This window comes from Pan troglodytes, chromosome 10 (genome assembly GCF_028858775.2).
Source record: "Pan troglodytes isolate AG18354 chromosome 10, NHGRI_mPanTro3-v2.0_pri, whole genome shotgun sequence".
Taxonomy (NCBI): Eukaryota; Metazoa; Chordata; class Mammalia; order Primates; family Hominidae; genus Pan; species Pan troglodytes.
The window spans coordinates 69,063,012-69,080,202 of NC_072408.2; the positions used below are offsets into that span (position 1 = coordinate 69,063,012).

At 35.7% G+C, this 17,191-nt stretch overlaps 1 protein-coding gene across 14 annotated transcripts in view; it reads left to right on the plus strand.

Annotated features, from left to right (window-relative positions):
- The window catches only part of ITPR2 (inositol 1,4,5-trisphosphate receptor type 2), a 499,386-nt gene that overhangs the window by 354,236 nt on the left and 127,959 nt on the right, over positions 1-17,191 (plus strand). For 13 of the 14 annotated variants that reach the window (XR_010148345.1, XM_063786880.1, XM_016923764.4 and 10 more), the window contains 3 exons: positions 1,477-1,587; positions 5,738-5,833; positions 7,328-7,450. Coding sequence is in view for 13 of the 14 variants with exons in the window: in XM_063786880.1 (XP_063642950.1) it covers positions 1,477-1,587; positions 5,738-5,833; positions 7,328-7,450 (330 nt within the window). In the remaining variant the exon portion in view is untranslated. The remainder of the gene's footprint in view (positions 1-1,476; positions 1,588-5,737; positions 5,834-7,327; positions 7,451-17,191) is intronic. The other variant, XM_063786881.1, reaches the window with a different exon arrangement.

Here is a 17,191-nt window from a genome sequence, read left to right on the forward strand (position 1 = left end):
ACAGAACAGTTTTGGCATAAACAATTTGTTATGGGGGTATTTTCCCTTTCTGTACTGTACATATGAAATACCGAAAGAGTTTGTGGATTTTTCCCTGCATTTTTCTGGGTTATATTTCAGTCTCCCAGAGCAATGATACAAGAAAACCTAAATGTTGATTTAAAGTTAAGGAAAAACATACAAATTCAGAGATTTGGTTTTGTTGTTGATAAAAACTTGTACATCTATAATAGAAAATAATTATACCATTTGTCTCTTCTGCTGTTTCCGGGAAAGCTTGTAAGAATGTTCCCCAGTTTTGGTCTCATAAGAGAATGGAATAGAGCTTTGAAAGTAATTTACGAAAACCAAATAAGTTCTAAAAGTAAAAGCTAATTTTCAAATAACATGAACCCCACATATAATTCCCCATTGCTCTGAAAATGTGTGGGAGGAAAGATTGCTGGCAAATTCTGGAGATGATCTGCAAAAAGATTCTCTTTAAGTTTGGGAAATATTTTAATGAGCAGAAGCAGCTCAGGAAAGGTAGGAGATGGGTAGAAAACACCTTTCCTCTGTGTCAGAGGAATAAAAACTCCATTGTATGAAGGGAGAAATAAGGCCCATGCTGAAAAAGCAGTCATTTTGAAGTTGTCTTGATTTTGGTCTTTCTCATTTAACTCACCAGGATTTCAGTTTTTCATACCTCTTGACAAGGTGCTACATTGTTAACACATAGTCCTACAAATCTGGCTCACAAGTTCCTGATTTAAGACCTGTAAAATTAAATTCAGAACCCCAGCATGGTCGATCTTAACCTTCAAAATGTGGATATTTATCTCACAGGATGTTTCATAAATTTTCCCCAATCAAGATTCCCTCATGTAAGTTTAAGAAATCCAGTAAATTTTTCCTTCAGCCATCATTATTGACAGCATCCCAAACATCAGGAGAGTCTCATATTACTTGTCTTCACTTCCACCTGGCTTGGACAGCAGCATCTCTTGTCATCAGTTTAGCATTAAGTAGCAACGAAATTAAAATGCTTCATTGATACCATAAAATTTGCCTACAAATCTCAGGTATGAGGGACACACGTCTTTAATAAATGGGAAAATTCTTTTATTGAGGATAATTCAGATCTTAAAATTCTGACCTTAAAGATCTCCTCTGTTGATTGGTATATTAAAGTTTATTGAATGAAAGGATATTTAACTTAACCAGTATTCTCTGAAATTCTATAAACACAGTTCATTTTAAAAGATATGTGCTTCATGCAGTGTCTCGCTCAGTGTTCTGCCTACAAAACCATTTGATCAATACTAATCAATTAATTGCCAGACCCTATACAAAAGAATAAGTCAAATGCTCAAAGGTAAATCTTACCTATTTTTTAAAGATCAAAAATTAAGGTGATTATGTTGTTTTATATCCTGTTAGTTCTAGTGCTATTCTGTTGTGAATAAAATGATATTTTACAAATATTTTGTTTTCTAGACCTGTATTGCTACACATGAATCTAATGGGATTGATATCATCATTGCTTTGATTCTGAATGACATAAACCCTCTTGGTAAATACCGAATGGACCTGGTGCTCCAGCTAAAGGTAGAGCGAATCCACTGTTCAGGCCAGAAAAGCTACAGTCTCTATAGTACAATCTTCAAGCAGCTCTTGTCAAAAGCATATTATCATGTTTTCAACTAATCAATTGACAGAAAGGGATAGTGAAAGTACAATGCTTACTAAACTCCAGATGCAATGTGAAGTTAGCTTTGAGGTAATATTCCATGGCAAGGTCCTTTCCTGGAAGTTTTCCAAGCAGCCACTGTGTTTCATGACTTCCCTTTTGTTTTTATTTTTATTTTATTTTTTATTTTTTTTTTAACTTTACTTTTTGAGATGAAGTCTAGCTCTGCTGCCCAAGCTGGAGTGCAGTGGCGCCATCTCGGCTCACTGCAACCTCCTCCTCCCAGGTTCAAGCGATTCTCCTGCCTCAGCCTCCTGAGTAGCTGGGATTACAGGCGCCCACCACCATGCCCGGCTAATTTTTGTATTTTTAGTAGAGACGGGGTTTCACTGTGTTGGCCAGGCTTGTCTGGAACTCCTGACCTCGTGATCTGCCCACCTCGGCCTCCCAAAGTGCTGGGATTACAAGTGTGAGCCATCGTACCCGGCCTTGTTTTTAATTTTATATTTTTCATTATAGGGAGAAGCTGATGTATTTTTAAAACACATTGACTACAGGTGCTGATGTATTTTTAAAACACATTGACTACAGAATTCCACCCAGAAAGACACAAGGAATTAGACAAAGTCAAAGGAGTGCTGCATTTTATTTTTATGGTTCTCTTCTTTCTAAAAGTTGTTCTCTTTTACATTAGAATTTAGTTTTTCCCCAAAATACTTTCAGTGATATCCACACTGTCTTTAAGAGGTTTCTTTAGTTTAAGCCTTGTGCACAGCTCCGAGCAGTTTCATTTATAAGAGCTCAGGAGCACAAATTAATATACACAATAAATTATATAAAGCCCAAATACTAAGGCATGATATTCAATTGAGATGAGCTAGTAAAGACCACATTATTGTGTTTAGGGTTAAACAGGAAAAAATAATCCTGGCTTTAATTACAATTTCTCTGCGAAGCCCTGTCTATCCAAGACTATTAAGAATGTATAATTAAATTTAACTTTGTATGGGTAAATTTATAGCCAAGAAGAATAGGAATGATATTTTTCTAATCCGGTTTCTAAATTTAGGTTTAGGTAATACAATGGAAAGTACATATGTTTACGTGAAGATTGTGCTAAAGGCTGTTAGTAAGCCTGTGCTTCTTTATCTTTATTTTATTTTTTCGAGTCAGGGTCTCACTATGTTGCCCAGGCTGATATTGAACTCCTGGGCCCATGTGATCCTCCAGCATCTGCCTCCTGATAAGCTGGGATTACAGGTGCATGCCACCACACCCAGCTTAAATGCTTCTTTAATAGAAGAGATTAGTTTGTATTTTTTCATGTTTTCAGTTGTAATGTGTATAAGCTTCTGCTCTTTCTATTCATAGATTAGCATAGACGATTCTTACATAGATGTACTTGTGCCCTTCGATTCATTACCATCATGTTTCAGTTAATGAAACCAGCCTAGGCCTGTAAGATAGTCAGCTTAAATTCAAGTTATTAGAAAAATTTTTGTTTTTTTATCTTAAATTCATATTTAACCATAATTCATTAAGAAACAACATAGAGAGGTCTTGATCTTTGGCTTTTAAAATCCTTCATTAGTCTAAAGACTATACCTTTAAATTTCATTTGTAATTAATTAAACTTAATGGACAGAAATACTGAATGGCTCATCCATTTAAAATAAAGTATAAGCATATAGATTATTTACAAATCAAAGCCTATGTAAAAAAAATTAAGTGAGAGGGCATCACTTAACAGCACAAACATATTATCAACTATTCAAATGAAAATGCTTTTAAAATATATATATATTATTTAAATTTTTATTGATTTTAGTATGTACAATTGCTACCTTTTAAAAATATGACAGTTGGATAAGTCAAAATACCAAATATAGATTTGGCTTGAAATATTTAAAGTATAGTTTTTTTTTTTTTTCTTAGTGAATGAGGTGTGTGTAGTTTTCTAAACAATCTTTGAGGGTTTGTACACATTGGCCAATATAAGAACAATGTTTGTAAGACAGAATAATATGTATTAGTAAATTTAAGGGACTTCCATGCATAGGGTACTTTAAATAATAAATTATATTTAACATTAAAAAGATACCATATTAAAAATTATTAAGGTTTTATTTTATGTCATTCATTCCTGAATTTAATTGCTTAATCATCCCTAATTTTAAGTATACTTAGCTTTATGTACTCATTTAGTATGAGATTCTATTACTTTTTCATATTTGTTGTCCTTTACTTTTTATTTTCATTTGCAAAACTGAGCTGTAAATATGAAGTGCTTCATTTGTAAATAGGTAAAGATTTGTTTTGTTTTGTTTTTTTAAAGAATCTGGCTTCTTTAAGAAGAAACTCCTGCACTAACACTGATATTTCATTTGATTTTGTGGTATATATAGACTCTTATACTATCAATTCAATTCATATTTCATTAGGCCGTTTATAAGATTTCTATTCTTCTGACATAATATAGAAAAGAAGATTGGCTAGAAAAAATACCATATTGCCAATAGCATTCTGAAATTGGATGTATTTTTAAGCTATCATGTATTGGGCCTGCTGAGGGTAGGTTCATTAGCTAGCACTGTCAGTGTTGCCAAGGTTTTAGCTTTGAATTCCATGGAGGTCTGTTCAGATTACTCCTAGGATTTAAGCTCTCCACTAATCCTAGAACCTTACTCTTTTAGGTATGTTATTTATGTGGGATACTAGATTGTCGAAGTGGATTTTAGGATTGGTTCAAGTCTGCAAAAAAATGAAAATGGAGCAGAAAAAGATAATACTCCCTTTCCTCCAAAATACTGAAGTCTTTTCATAATGAGTCAGTGACATTAATGTCAATCATCATCTTCATCATCGTCACTATTATTGGTCACTTAAGATGATCTTTAGGCTGTACTTCTTGGGGGAAAATAGTTGGATAGAATTTGATGTTAAAACTACCCAGGAGAATTAATTTGCACAACCTTAACAAAATTTGCATGGTCATTATTTATTTAGACCAAACACAATTCAGTTTAATTTTCATTCTATGTTATGTTAACTTTGAGTCACTTAGAAGCATCTTAAAGCCATGTTAACTTCAATTCTTTTGTACTTCTATCAAAGATTGTGTGTGGAGGTTAAGATTTTTATCTAAATGAATATTACAAGCACACTGTAGAAATAAATTCTGGATATTTAATTTCATATTGCAATTTGCCAAAATTCTATGCCAGCACTGTTAAAAACACAGCATGAAGTAACATCTTTCAAAATGTTTAGGATATTGTGCTTTCTTGGCTAAGATTTTCTGTAACTCTGAGTATCTATTTTGGATTATAAATTGTATCAGAAATATTTTTGATATCTGTATGTAGAAATGGTTGAGATAATATATTTATAAAACAAATTAGAACACTTCAAAGACAACATTAGCTATTTTCATTCTCTCTTAAGCAAAAATAGAAGATATTCTTTCACAACCCAAAGGTAAACAAAGTTCCATATCACCTGCCATATAGTGAGACTAGGAAGCCGTTATCAATAAGTTTATATTATATTTCTAACACATGGAATTTGTAATTTTATAGATTAATTCTAATTATTGCTTAAATTTATTTTAGGTTTCGATTTGCTAATATATATTAATATTTCATTTTAACAATTGTGCTAAATTCTTTAAATTGTATACCATTTCTGTAAAATCTGTTACTGATACCTGTTCACCTTTTTTTTATTAAAACATCATTATGAAATGCCTATTTAGGAAACAGTGAGGGAAAATATGATTATATTTTAGTGTGGTATATAGTAAGTCACTTTTGCATTTGAAGTACCTTTTCACCAATATTTAAAATATCTCTTGTAACATAGCTCTCATGATTCATTAGTTATATTTTGTGTTGACAATGAAGTAAGATGTTCTATTTTAGAATGTTAACAAGTCAAATGAAATTAGCAGTTTTAAATTCTGTTTGATTAAAAAAGAGGTCCTAGTAATCTCAATTAAAACAAATGCAGAGAAATCGTTAATCCATGAAATAGACTTTGCATGCGCATTAACTCAATCTGTGTCTCTAGAACAATGCATCTAAACTTTTGCTGGCCATTATGGAAAGCAGACATGACAGTGAGAATGCAGAAAGAATTCTTTTTAACATGAGACCCAGAGAACTGGTAAGAAAACGTTTAAAAGCTTGGTCAATATTGGGTAGCCTAAAAGGAAAAAATTTAGAGAATGCATGTCAGAAAAAAAAGTCGATTGATTTTCATTGCTCTACCAAGACAAATGGAACATCATGACCTACCATTACCAATACCTCAGAAGGCCCTGTGGTGACAAAGGCCTGTGTGATTTGGGCCTTATGACTTCAGTAGTTGTATCCACTCTAAGCACTTTTCTTAGCCAACTTATCACACTATACTAAACTATATGCAAATGTGTATTGCCAGAAAAAAGTTGGCTTTAGTTTAATGGTGTACTGGAGCATATGAAGAAGGGATGTAAAAAAAATGTTTGTACTCTTCAAAAATTTTATTTATACTTCTTTCTGAAAAATAAAAATAAAATTAATATTTTTTGTAGCTGTTCTTCTCAGTGATATGTTGTACAATGCTTGGCCTCAAGGAAACTGTGCATACTCTAGTAGAGATTCCACAGAGATCATTAGTGTGTCTTCCTATTGTAGAAGTTATCTTTTCTTTCTCACTCGTGGCATGCACATTATGAAATAATGCAGGTGTATTTTAAAAGCATTGGGTTCCAAAAGCATTGAGAATGTACTCACATAATATAGCTCAGTGCCCTGATGATTAAGCCCCACTCACATCAGGGCCATTGTTGGTGCTATGGGCAACTCCTACGAAAGTCTGGCATAACACTCTTTTGCTCTCACTTTATTAGTAAAGAATGGAGTCGAGGAGGGCAGACAAAAAGAGAGATAAAGTGAAGTTTGATTTAATATATATTTAATGAGAGCGTAATGTCTATCTGCAAACAGTGAGTTACAAGGACCAATACATTTCCTATCCTATGGTTAAAGTGGCAGTGAATCATATATTTATTCAACAATGGCACTGTGCAATAGCCCTTTGAAAATACTAGTTCCTCTGTGAACAACACCTTTATTCTGTCATCCCCTTCCTCCTTGTGGCCCACCCTCCACCTCTTGCTTGAGTATATGCCCCTGCTCTGCGCTTCCTCAGAAACATACATAGCCCTGGATTAGGACCGATGGCACCGCACTGTGTTTGCCCCCTTGCTTGCTGACTCTCCCACTGGACAGTAAGTTCCTTGAGGGTACTCTCTCCCATCTACTTTTGGGGTCCTCACTTCCCAGGGCGATTTCTAGCACCATGTCTGCCTGTTACTTAGTGGGCACTTAGTAAATAATGGATGTTTATTGGGGTTCTCGATTCTCCTAATTCATGGGAACTTCGGCACTATCAACATTCAAATATCAAACAAAAATTTCCAAGGAAAAGGGGAATATTGTAGGAAGATACTTCCATGTTCATTGAAATAAGGATGGTTTCCAAGGCCATTTTCATTTAGAGTCCTTTTATACTTTTGAGGCTTATGAAGCTGCCCAATTTTTAATTAAATCTCATAAAAATATAAAGCAGATGTTGTTTCTGGCATTTCAATCTTGTTTTTTTTTTTTTGGATAGGTGGATGTGATGAAGAATGCCTATAACCAAGGATTGGAATGTGACCATGGGGATGATGAGGGTGGAGATGATGGTGTTTCTCCAAAAGATGTTGGACACAATATCTATATTCTGGCCCATCAGGTGTCACATTTTATATCTTTACATTATTTTGCTCATCCTATCAATCGTGTTTTATATCCGTGGCTTGTCATATTTTCAAGTTCTGGTCCCTTCATTTATTCAGCACTTACCATCCTAGGTTTGGGCTAAAGAGAGGAACAGCCTCCCAGAATGCCTGACTATGCACCCCAAGGTATGCTAAGGGACAGTCTTCAGGAAAACAGTGCTTGGTACCCAAAACTACTGGGCCAGAAGGGAGGAGACATTCCCATGTCAGCCTGAGCCATGGATAAACCATGGCAAAAAATGAGGGTCCTGAAGGAGAGGGGAAGAGAGGCTACTGGGGAGACAGAGTGTGAAGTGAGGGGGTGCATTCAGTCCTAATCAGGACAAATTCGGCAGGTAGTTTCTGGCCTCCTTGAATTGTAGGTTGACATGCTTTCTGTAGAAGCCATAAACTGGCAGCCTCTGATTGGAAGTGTGAGGCTAAACTTTAAATTCTTTTGAAGGAACTGTTTCCATTTTACAACTTAAACAGGTGCCTGATGAGTACTATTCATAAATTTAATACAATTAACATGAAGATCAACTTTAATTGGCATCTTTGAATGCAAATTTGTTTAGAAGTTAAACATTTTAAATGTGCATTTGCCAATTTGATTTTGTCTATGATAGCTCCTTTGTTTTTACAAAATGAAGTTCTAACTTTAGAGACTTGCTCTATCTTTCTTTCTCGTCATTTTCTCCCATTGGCAATCATTCCCTTCTGTTTCCCTGTATGTTTTATCAGTTGATTGAATAAACATTGATAGATATAAAGTCAGATTCTCGGAAGATTTATTTTTAAGGTTGCTCTTTAGACATTTCTTATGCCCTTTTCTACCCTTTGTATAACTGTCTAATATATGTGAACTTGACTATAATTTTTACAAAACCTTCCAGGAAGGAGTCAGATTCTAAAAGATACTAACAAAAGACACCACTATTGTTTTATAATATATCTGGCTCATTGAAAAGATTTTAAGGTCTCTCATAGTGTATCAAAATACCTATGTAGGACAGAAAGAGGTAAGGGCAGATGACTTATAGCTAGACAGATGAGCATTTTAGCTGCTGAGCAACTGAAAGCCAGGATGATGGACAAGTTGAAGGAAGCAGAAAGTGGAGATTTAGGATGTGGAAAAGGTGTCATTTTAGAGAGAAAGAGAAGTCATGTGACACAAAGTGAGTCAAGCTAACAAAGGAATGGCTAGAGATTCAATGTGAGTAGAAAGGAAAAAATCCCAGGCTGAGAATTAAAATCATATTGGCTACTAGAATGAACACAGAAACATGCTGACCCATATGTGTACAGGGTCAAGGAGTTACTTTAGAGGCTGTAGCACTGTGGAGGGAAGAAGGCAAGGAAGACAAGCAAGGTCAAAAAGGCAAGGTCAAAATGAGCAGTAATAAGTTTCAGAAGAAGAAAGTAGGGAAGTAGAGCCACCTCTGTTTTCTTGACTGCAAGATAGTCTTGCTTTGTATGGGGGTGGTTGTCTTCTTGCACGAGTGAGCAGCTGCATGAGTAAGACCTGACTGTGTAGCTGTTGAGTGGGGAATGAACAACCAGACGAGCTAAGCTTGCCCTGGAGCCAGCAGAGTGACAGATTGGCCAGCAGACAATGAATGAACCACCTGACATCCATTAAGAAATTTAATAAAGCAATCTCAGATGACCAGTGTCTTAGGGATAACAGTGAAAATATCAAGGTAAAGAAAAGATTTATGTTAGGTAACTTCAGTTTGAAGCAGACTAAGCATAAGAGTAGAGGATACAGGCCAGGTGCAATGGCTCACGCCTGTAATCCCAACACTTTGGGAGGCTGAGGTGGGTGGATCACTTGAAGTCAGGAGTTCAAGACCAGCCTGGCTAACATGGTGAAACCTCATCTGTACTAAAAATACAAAAATTAGTTGGGTGTGGTGGCGCATGACTGTAATCCAAGCTGCTTAGGAGGCTGAGGCACGAGAATCACTTGAACCTGGAAGGTGGAGGTTGCAGTGAGCCTAGATCACTCCACTGCACTCCATCCTGGGCGATAGAGCAAGACTCTGTCTCAAAACAAACAAACAAACAAACAAAAAACAAAAAAAACCAGAGTACAGAATACAAATTTTTAAAAACACGATGATACATGTTGAGAAGAATGGACAAAGAGGGTAAAGAATGCAAGCAGTGCTTAGAGATGGAAAGATGATAGAAAACATAAAGCAACCTATATATGAAATAAATTCAAATTGAAGATGGAATAAAGGCCAATTATTTTAATGAATTTGAGTTTATTACAGCGCTTGAAGAGGAGAATAGACATATGCAAAGATGATGGTGGAATTGCCCAAAAAGTGGAAATTTAGAAGTAGTAAAAAAAATGTTACAAGGCATTAAAACAACTTGTTGAAAGGAAGAGAAATCAATGATATCAATGATGTGAAAATGATTGGGGTGGATATATCGAAGTTGTTTTTTTTTTAAACTTCCCAGAAGCAAAATGTTGGAAAAGCAATGATTTGTAGAGCAACGAAGGTCCAGTATAGTAGAGAAACAAAGGCAGCCTCGAGAAGAGAGAGAACAAACATCAAAACAAAAGAGAGTAAAGAGAAAAGGAGATTCTGAATTGCTGAATACTTTAAGCCTCATGATTACACTGTAAGAGATTAAATATTAAATAAGAGTCCACGTGAGTCCCTCTTAGAACCCAAGGAGGGCATAGGTGTGGAAGAAAAGTAGGCCAGTTGTATGTAACTGACAGTGTAGAGTTAAGCAATTGTCCGCTTATTCTATTATAGTGACACAAGGAGTCATTTCCTTGCCACCATATAAATGTATTCTTTATGGGGTAACCCCATCACCAATTTTTCATGAAAAATTATGAGCTTTCACTCACAGAAGAGAGACCATTGTGCTCTGCTGATCTTTCTGCAGGTGACTCCTTGGCTTTCTCTAGGCTAGGATGTCATATTTGGTTTCTTAGGAGGCCAATCCCTAAGATTGTTGCCAAGTTCCTCATGAATCTATTGTCCTCCACAAACTCACAAGGAGTGGTTGGTTGTAAGCACTGCTTCAGAAGTGGCCATGTGGCTGTGCTATAGGAATTTGGTAGAGTCCAGTTTCCACTGTTTTCATTGTGGATATGCAGTCACTGGGCTCCTGCAGGCAAATGACTGTGCAAATTGGTTTCTGGCTTTGTACAGTTTAGTAATTCCAAAACCAAGATGCAACTTCCTCTTTGTTTTACTATAATCATCTTTTGTGCAGACAGTTTATTCTGGTGCTCTCAGACTTTCAATTTTTGTTGTTGTTCTTTTCATGGTAGTAAGGTAGTTCTGCTTTTTCTGCCATGACATCCCTTTTGGCCTTTCCTGTGGTTGGTGTTACAAGAAACAAATAATGCTTCTTGTAAATGTCTTGTCTGATCTACATAAAACTATAAGTACCTCAAAAAGGGAATTTCTTAACTTCTAATACTATAGTGTTGTGCAGAGAATTTCCTTAAAATCCAACTATGTGCACTTTTTGACTTTCTATCTTCTGCGTGTTTTCCTTATGTCTCTCTGCCCCATCTCTCTGCTTTGCTCTTGGTCTTTTATATTCTTTTCTTGCTTTCTGTAGAGACAGTCACTATACACAGTCCAGAGCACTGTTCAGTACTTTGTGTATGTCCAATATATATTAAACCATGTCCAATGTATATTAAACCATATTGTTTCATTCTCTTCTGAAGCAATTTCTGTTTCTCTGTCTGAGACCCTGCATTTAATGCCTACCTGAAGTAAGAAGCATATGGAGAAATGTTATATGCTTTTCAGGTTGGGGAGAAGTATTAGATAGCAAGCTGTAGGAAGCAAAAATAACTCCTGGATCATAAGGCAAGAGAGAATGGGTCACTCTGATTGGTTATATTTAATTCTTTTCAAAATGCAGGCTTGAAAATTTTTCGTGTGCATTTTCCCATATCACTAAATGGTCTTTGAAAACATAATTTTAATGTCTACATAATTATTCTTCATTTGAATGTACCATGATTCATGTAATCACTCCTTATTGTTAGACATTTAGGTTTCTAATGTACTTGATATTATAAATTACGCTATGATTAACATCCTCATACATTAATCTTTGTCTGCCACACTGATTATTTCTCTAGGATAAATTCCAAGAAGTTTAATTACTGGGTCACAGGGTAGTAACTATTTTATGGTTCCTGATGCATATTGTAAAATTGTTTTCCACAGTTTATGATGGTGCTTGTCTTACTGAATCCTAAAATTATGACCATTTAAAAAATATTGGCCAAACTGATAGTATTTGGAACAACAATGTTTGCTGAATGAATTAACATATGATAGATGAAAGGAGAATCACATTTTGATTTATATCTTTTGGATTACTGGTAAAATGGGCTATCTTTTAATATGTTCTTTGGTCATTTGTATTTCTTCTGTGAATTACTTGAAAGTGTATTTGTCTCTTATTTTATAAGGTTCATTTTAATGAAGTTTAATTAGGGATAATAACTCTTTGTCAGTCATATTAGTTATATTTATTTCTTACTGATTTACTGGCTTTTATGTTTTCACAATAATTTTCTTTCAGCACCTCGAGATCATTTAAACACTCACCTAGATTTTCTTCTGGTGTATAATGAATTCAGTTTTTGTATCTAATTATATAATCTTTCCATGTCATAATGCAAAAATAATAAGAAGAAAAGTTCTGATGCTTCATCTGTAAAGACATATTCCAAAATTTAGTGTAACAGCAATCCATGAGGGCAGGATTTGCAGGAATTATAGGAGGGTGCTGTAGAGCATGGGTCACAGAGAAAGTTTTAGTAGAAGAGATTAGGGCCAAAATCTAGCCATCTTCAAGGCCAGATGGGGTATGTGAATGAGTGATCTAGGGGCTGGTGAGGTTGGGACAGTCTGACGTTCCTCTTCCAAAGCAGGGAGCCATTACTCACTTCCGCTGACTTGCCAGTTGGGCTTGCAGGCCCTGGATTTCCACTTCTTCCAATATTTCAAAAGAAGCCTATATTTTGAAATTTTGTGAAAATGTGGAATCTCCTAACTTTTAAAAGTTGGCAGATCATTCAAGATTTTTACAAACACTGAACAGGCCAAAGAAAACTCAGCAGCAAGCTGAATGCAGCCCTCGATCCATCAGTTTACCACTGTGGAGGAAAGGATTTACATTTCTTGTTCTTTCTTTCATTGAGTTTCATAGATGCATTGAGTGCTTACTAGATGCCAAGCGCTGTGCCAGCTACTAGGAATGCAGTGGTAAAGAAGATCCGCAACAGATCAGCTCTCAGGGAATTTGCATTCTGGCTGGGAGCAATGAAGAGTAGACAATGAACCAGAAAGATACCAGTTGGTGATATAAGCTACGCAGTGAATAAGAATAGATCGTGGTGAAAGACAGTTACTAGAGGCTATTAGAGATTGGTTGATCTGGAGGGTTTTCTGGGGAGCAATTTAGACTAGATCTAAGTCAAAAATCAAAAGCCAGCAGGATACCATGGGGGTGGGGGGTTTGCAGGAGAACATCCCAGTGGCTTGAAAGTGGCAATGAACTTGGCATATTTAAAGGAACAAAAGAAGGCCTGGGTAGCTTGAACCTACCCCCAGCCAGCTATTAGTACTTGAATATTACACTAATCACCTACAGTTCACCTCAGGCTTATTTATTATAAGATAGTCTTTCAACAACATTTATTGAACACCTCTTATGTCAGGCATTGTGCTAGTTTCTAAGATGGAAAGATGACTAAAAATGCAATCAAGAAGCTCACAATGAAGTGTATATAAAAGGAAGAGCGAGAGAGATAAATCATTATAATTGAATGTGTTTGTCTTAACATGGAGGTTATGTACAAGATCTACTTCCCCTAGGAGTCAAGAGAGCTTCCTGGAAGAGGTGACATTTGAACTAAATCTTGAAAGAGAGGGATAGAGGAAGACAGTCCAGGCAAGCAGAACAACTTCTGCAAAGAGCCAAAAATATTTTAGGGAGAGGAGCCAAAAATATTTTAAGGAGAGAAACTTCTTTTGGTCATATTGGTAGGGATCTTGTGTGGTATCTACATATGTTTTTATATGAAATAAACTACAATAATTTGAATTGTGTAAACATCTTTGATAACTGTAATGACTCTGTAGGCACTTAACAAATGTTGCACAAATGAGTGAATAATTGAGGGATGAATGAATGACTGACTAGGACATGATATATTCTAAAGCTTTGATAATTTATAGTTTAAGTATTATAATTTAAAAAACTGAATAAAGATATTTTTCTGTTACTGTCATTACCATGATAAAAGTTAATGATAATTTCTGCCACTGGAGCTTACGTTTCTTGTGTACAGATGCAATTATCTTTTTTTTTTTTCTGTTTCTATATGTAGTTCAGTGCCTAGAATATAGCAGGCACTCTAGAAGAGTTTGAAGGAATAACTTCTGGCAAAAATGCATGCATGCTGATAATATTTCTAGATAATACATCCACTATGTAAGATTAATAGACTCCTACAACGCTTATAATAGCATTCTGGCAGTCCATAATCTTATTCAACTGCTCTTAACTTTCTTTTTAATTTTATACATTACTCTTTGCCAATGTTGTTAGTAAACTCTGTATCAACAGGCCCTATAATATTTTCTTTCTTGCTAGGCACTTTTCTTATTTTTGTTCATGATACCATCTCTCTCTTTTACTAATAGAATATCTCCTTCTATTGTTACAATTCATCTTAGTGTTACCTTCATACCCTTAAGATCCAAACTGAGACCTACCTAACACATTTCCTAGATAAAATACAGCCAGCAACTATTCTTTGTTTTGAATTCTTACATTTGTTATGTCCAACTAGAACCACATACTTACTTTTACACTAGGTTGTGCTATATATCATCCTGGAATTGTTCTTTGTGTCATGTATGTCGGACCTGGCTACTAAATTAGTAGTGGATCTACAAAATCTGGGCACCCAGGAGGCCTTATTTTTACAAAAGAAACTTTCCACAAAGAAAAAGTATAATGGGAAAAAATGCCTGGGTATTATAGAATAGATTTAAATCCTCTAATAGGCACTTACATGTCTTTCACTGAGCAACTAAGAATCTTTGGGTTATGGCCATTTAAATGACCTCTCAAATTGATGGTTAATGGGTACAATAAAAAATGCAGTCTAGGAAATGGATTGAAATGGGACTCACTAATTATTAGTTTGATATAAAGATCATGAAGTGGAAGCAATTATTTGTTTGCTTAACATCCCATGTTTGTTAGATACGTATTTATTTCTGAGTGACATAATTATTAGAGCATCAGTCTGAATTCTAGCAATGTAAAATGCCATTGCTGTGTCTTCGACTCCTCCTTCTGCCTGCTTTTACTATCCACTGAATTCAAAGTCTAATAGGATAGCTGGAGATATCAGGCAAGGCTTTTATGATTAGTTTTTCCAGGAAAAGGAAAATGCATAGCACTTCCTAGTATATTTCAGACCCTTGAATTTTTAGCTTATCCCTAATCAAAGTCAATAACTCTTTCTTAACTTTCAGGAGAGAGAGAGAAAGAGAAAGAGAGAGAGAGATAGAGAAAGAGAATGGCAGGAACAGCCATGGCATTTTAAGGACAGGGATTTTTTATGTCATGCTAAAGAAATTTTTTGGATTTCCTGATAGTCTTCATTAATCCACTTTTTTCTTTAAAAATTCTGTTTCTAATAACTAACTACAATTGCTTGAGCTATATTCATTTTGAGGGATATGCATGTAAATTACTCCAAATAGCTAAAGTTTAATTTATACTGAAACCATATGAAATGTATCTATCACTCAGACTACTTACAGTGTTTTCCTTAGAGATTTATGCTCTTCACCTCTTTGCAGCTTCCATTTTCTTATGCTAATATGTAGTAATCAGCATTGCTTCATTTACTTTATTTGTAGATGCAGAAGGATGGTTTGTAATTGGATACATAACTTCCATCTCTAATATCTTTGAAGGGTTTTAAGTAACGTACAATTACCTCATCTTTATTATTGCTTGTAGTGCAGAACGTAGAAAACACAGCTGGGTTTTTCAACTCACAGAGGCACTTGTAGCTCAGTAATATGTTGGCTAGAATGTTGTACCAAGAATATTATGCAAACAGCTTAGCTATTATTCCACCCCTGCACCCTGTGTTTTCTCTGTGAGCTATTTACATCACTTAACTTCTCTGGCTTCAACCTTCTCATCTATAAAAATATGATGGCTGTCAGTGAGCTGCATTTGCAAAGTAAACTTTCAGAGACTTATGAACTCCAGAAAGTAGTTGGACTGTGATGGCTCTTTTACTGGATTCAATTGTTTTAAATAATGTAACAATAACTAATCAGCTACTAGATATTTATGTATTTATTTATATATCATCATTATAAACAGAATTTGAGGTTGAATGAGAAATGCATGTGTATAATTAGCTTGTTAGAATACAAGATCAAAAGCCATGAGAACGAAAGAGGATCTAAGTATACCCGAGGCCTTGGCTAACATTCTTACAGTTTATCAGTGCTGGCTCTGAGCTTCTTGGTAACCAAGAGTATAATTGATACCTATAGTATTCATTAATGACCAACTTTTTACTGGCATTTAATTCAGGAAGGAGTTTATGCAAGGATATAGTACAACACAGTGGACAGAACCATTCTGCAGAACGCAACAGATGAAATAATGCACATAGCTGTTTTTTGGTCCTCAGGGACAATGATCAACACTTCTGATTTGTTAGCAGGAGTGAATGTAATTAATGTTGAAGTGTGTTTAATTCAACAGCCATTATGAAAATAGATATTATATTCACCTTATAGACAGACTTTGATAATGTAGGACCTTTCTAATATGTGAACTTAGTTGAAAAAAAACTTTTGTAAACATGAAGAGATTATCATATTAAATCACAGAAAATAGACTTATCCTACTTGCCCAGGTATGTGAAAATCCTGCTGCTCTCAGTGCTGGGGATAAAGTAGTGAGCAGACACACCCAAATCCCTTTCCTCTGTGAGCTTACATGCTAGCAGGAATGTCTCCCTCCTTGAGACCACATGATTCCTTTTGGGGCATGTGCTTTATAGATGCAGTTGTGGGGTGGGTAGGGAATGCACGGGATACGGAAAGGAGGCATCATCTCTACCCCCATGGAGTATACCTTTATTACAGGAGGGAGACACAAAAACAACCACATTGCATCAAGTCCTAGGAAAAATGTGTATCTGAGGTGCTCTGGGATCTTAGGTTAGGAGTGTGCTTAGGAAAGTGAGCGTGGCAGAGCAAGAGAGAGAGAGAGGGCGCCAGAGGGAGCAAGAGGAACAGAGAGATACCGCTTTCCCTCTGTTCTCCCTCGTTTGATCATTTGCTCAGCATTCGTGCATGCAAATCTGCTTCTTTAAAAAAACCTCTAGCCCACTGGCTCATAACTTGCTGTCTTTTACAGCAAAAGTGCTCAAAAGATTGTATATAATTGCTATCTCCAATTCCTCTCTTTCTGTTCTCTCTCTAACCCATTTCTGCCAGGCTTTCATTTTCACCGTTCCACCTAAACCACTCTTGGTGAGGCCACCAGTCACTGCCTCTTTGACCAATCTAAAGGTTGCCCCCATTCCGCATTTTTTGTCCTGTCACTAACATTTGACACAATTGGCCACTCTCCTTTCCGTGAAATATTTCTTCACT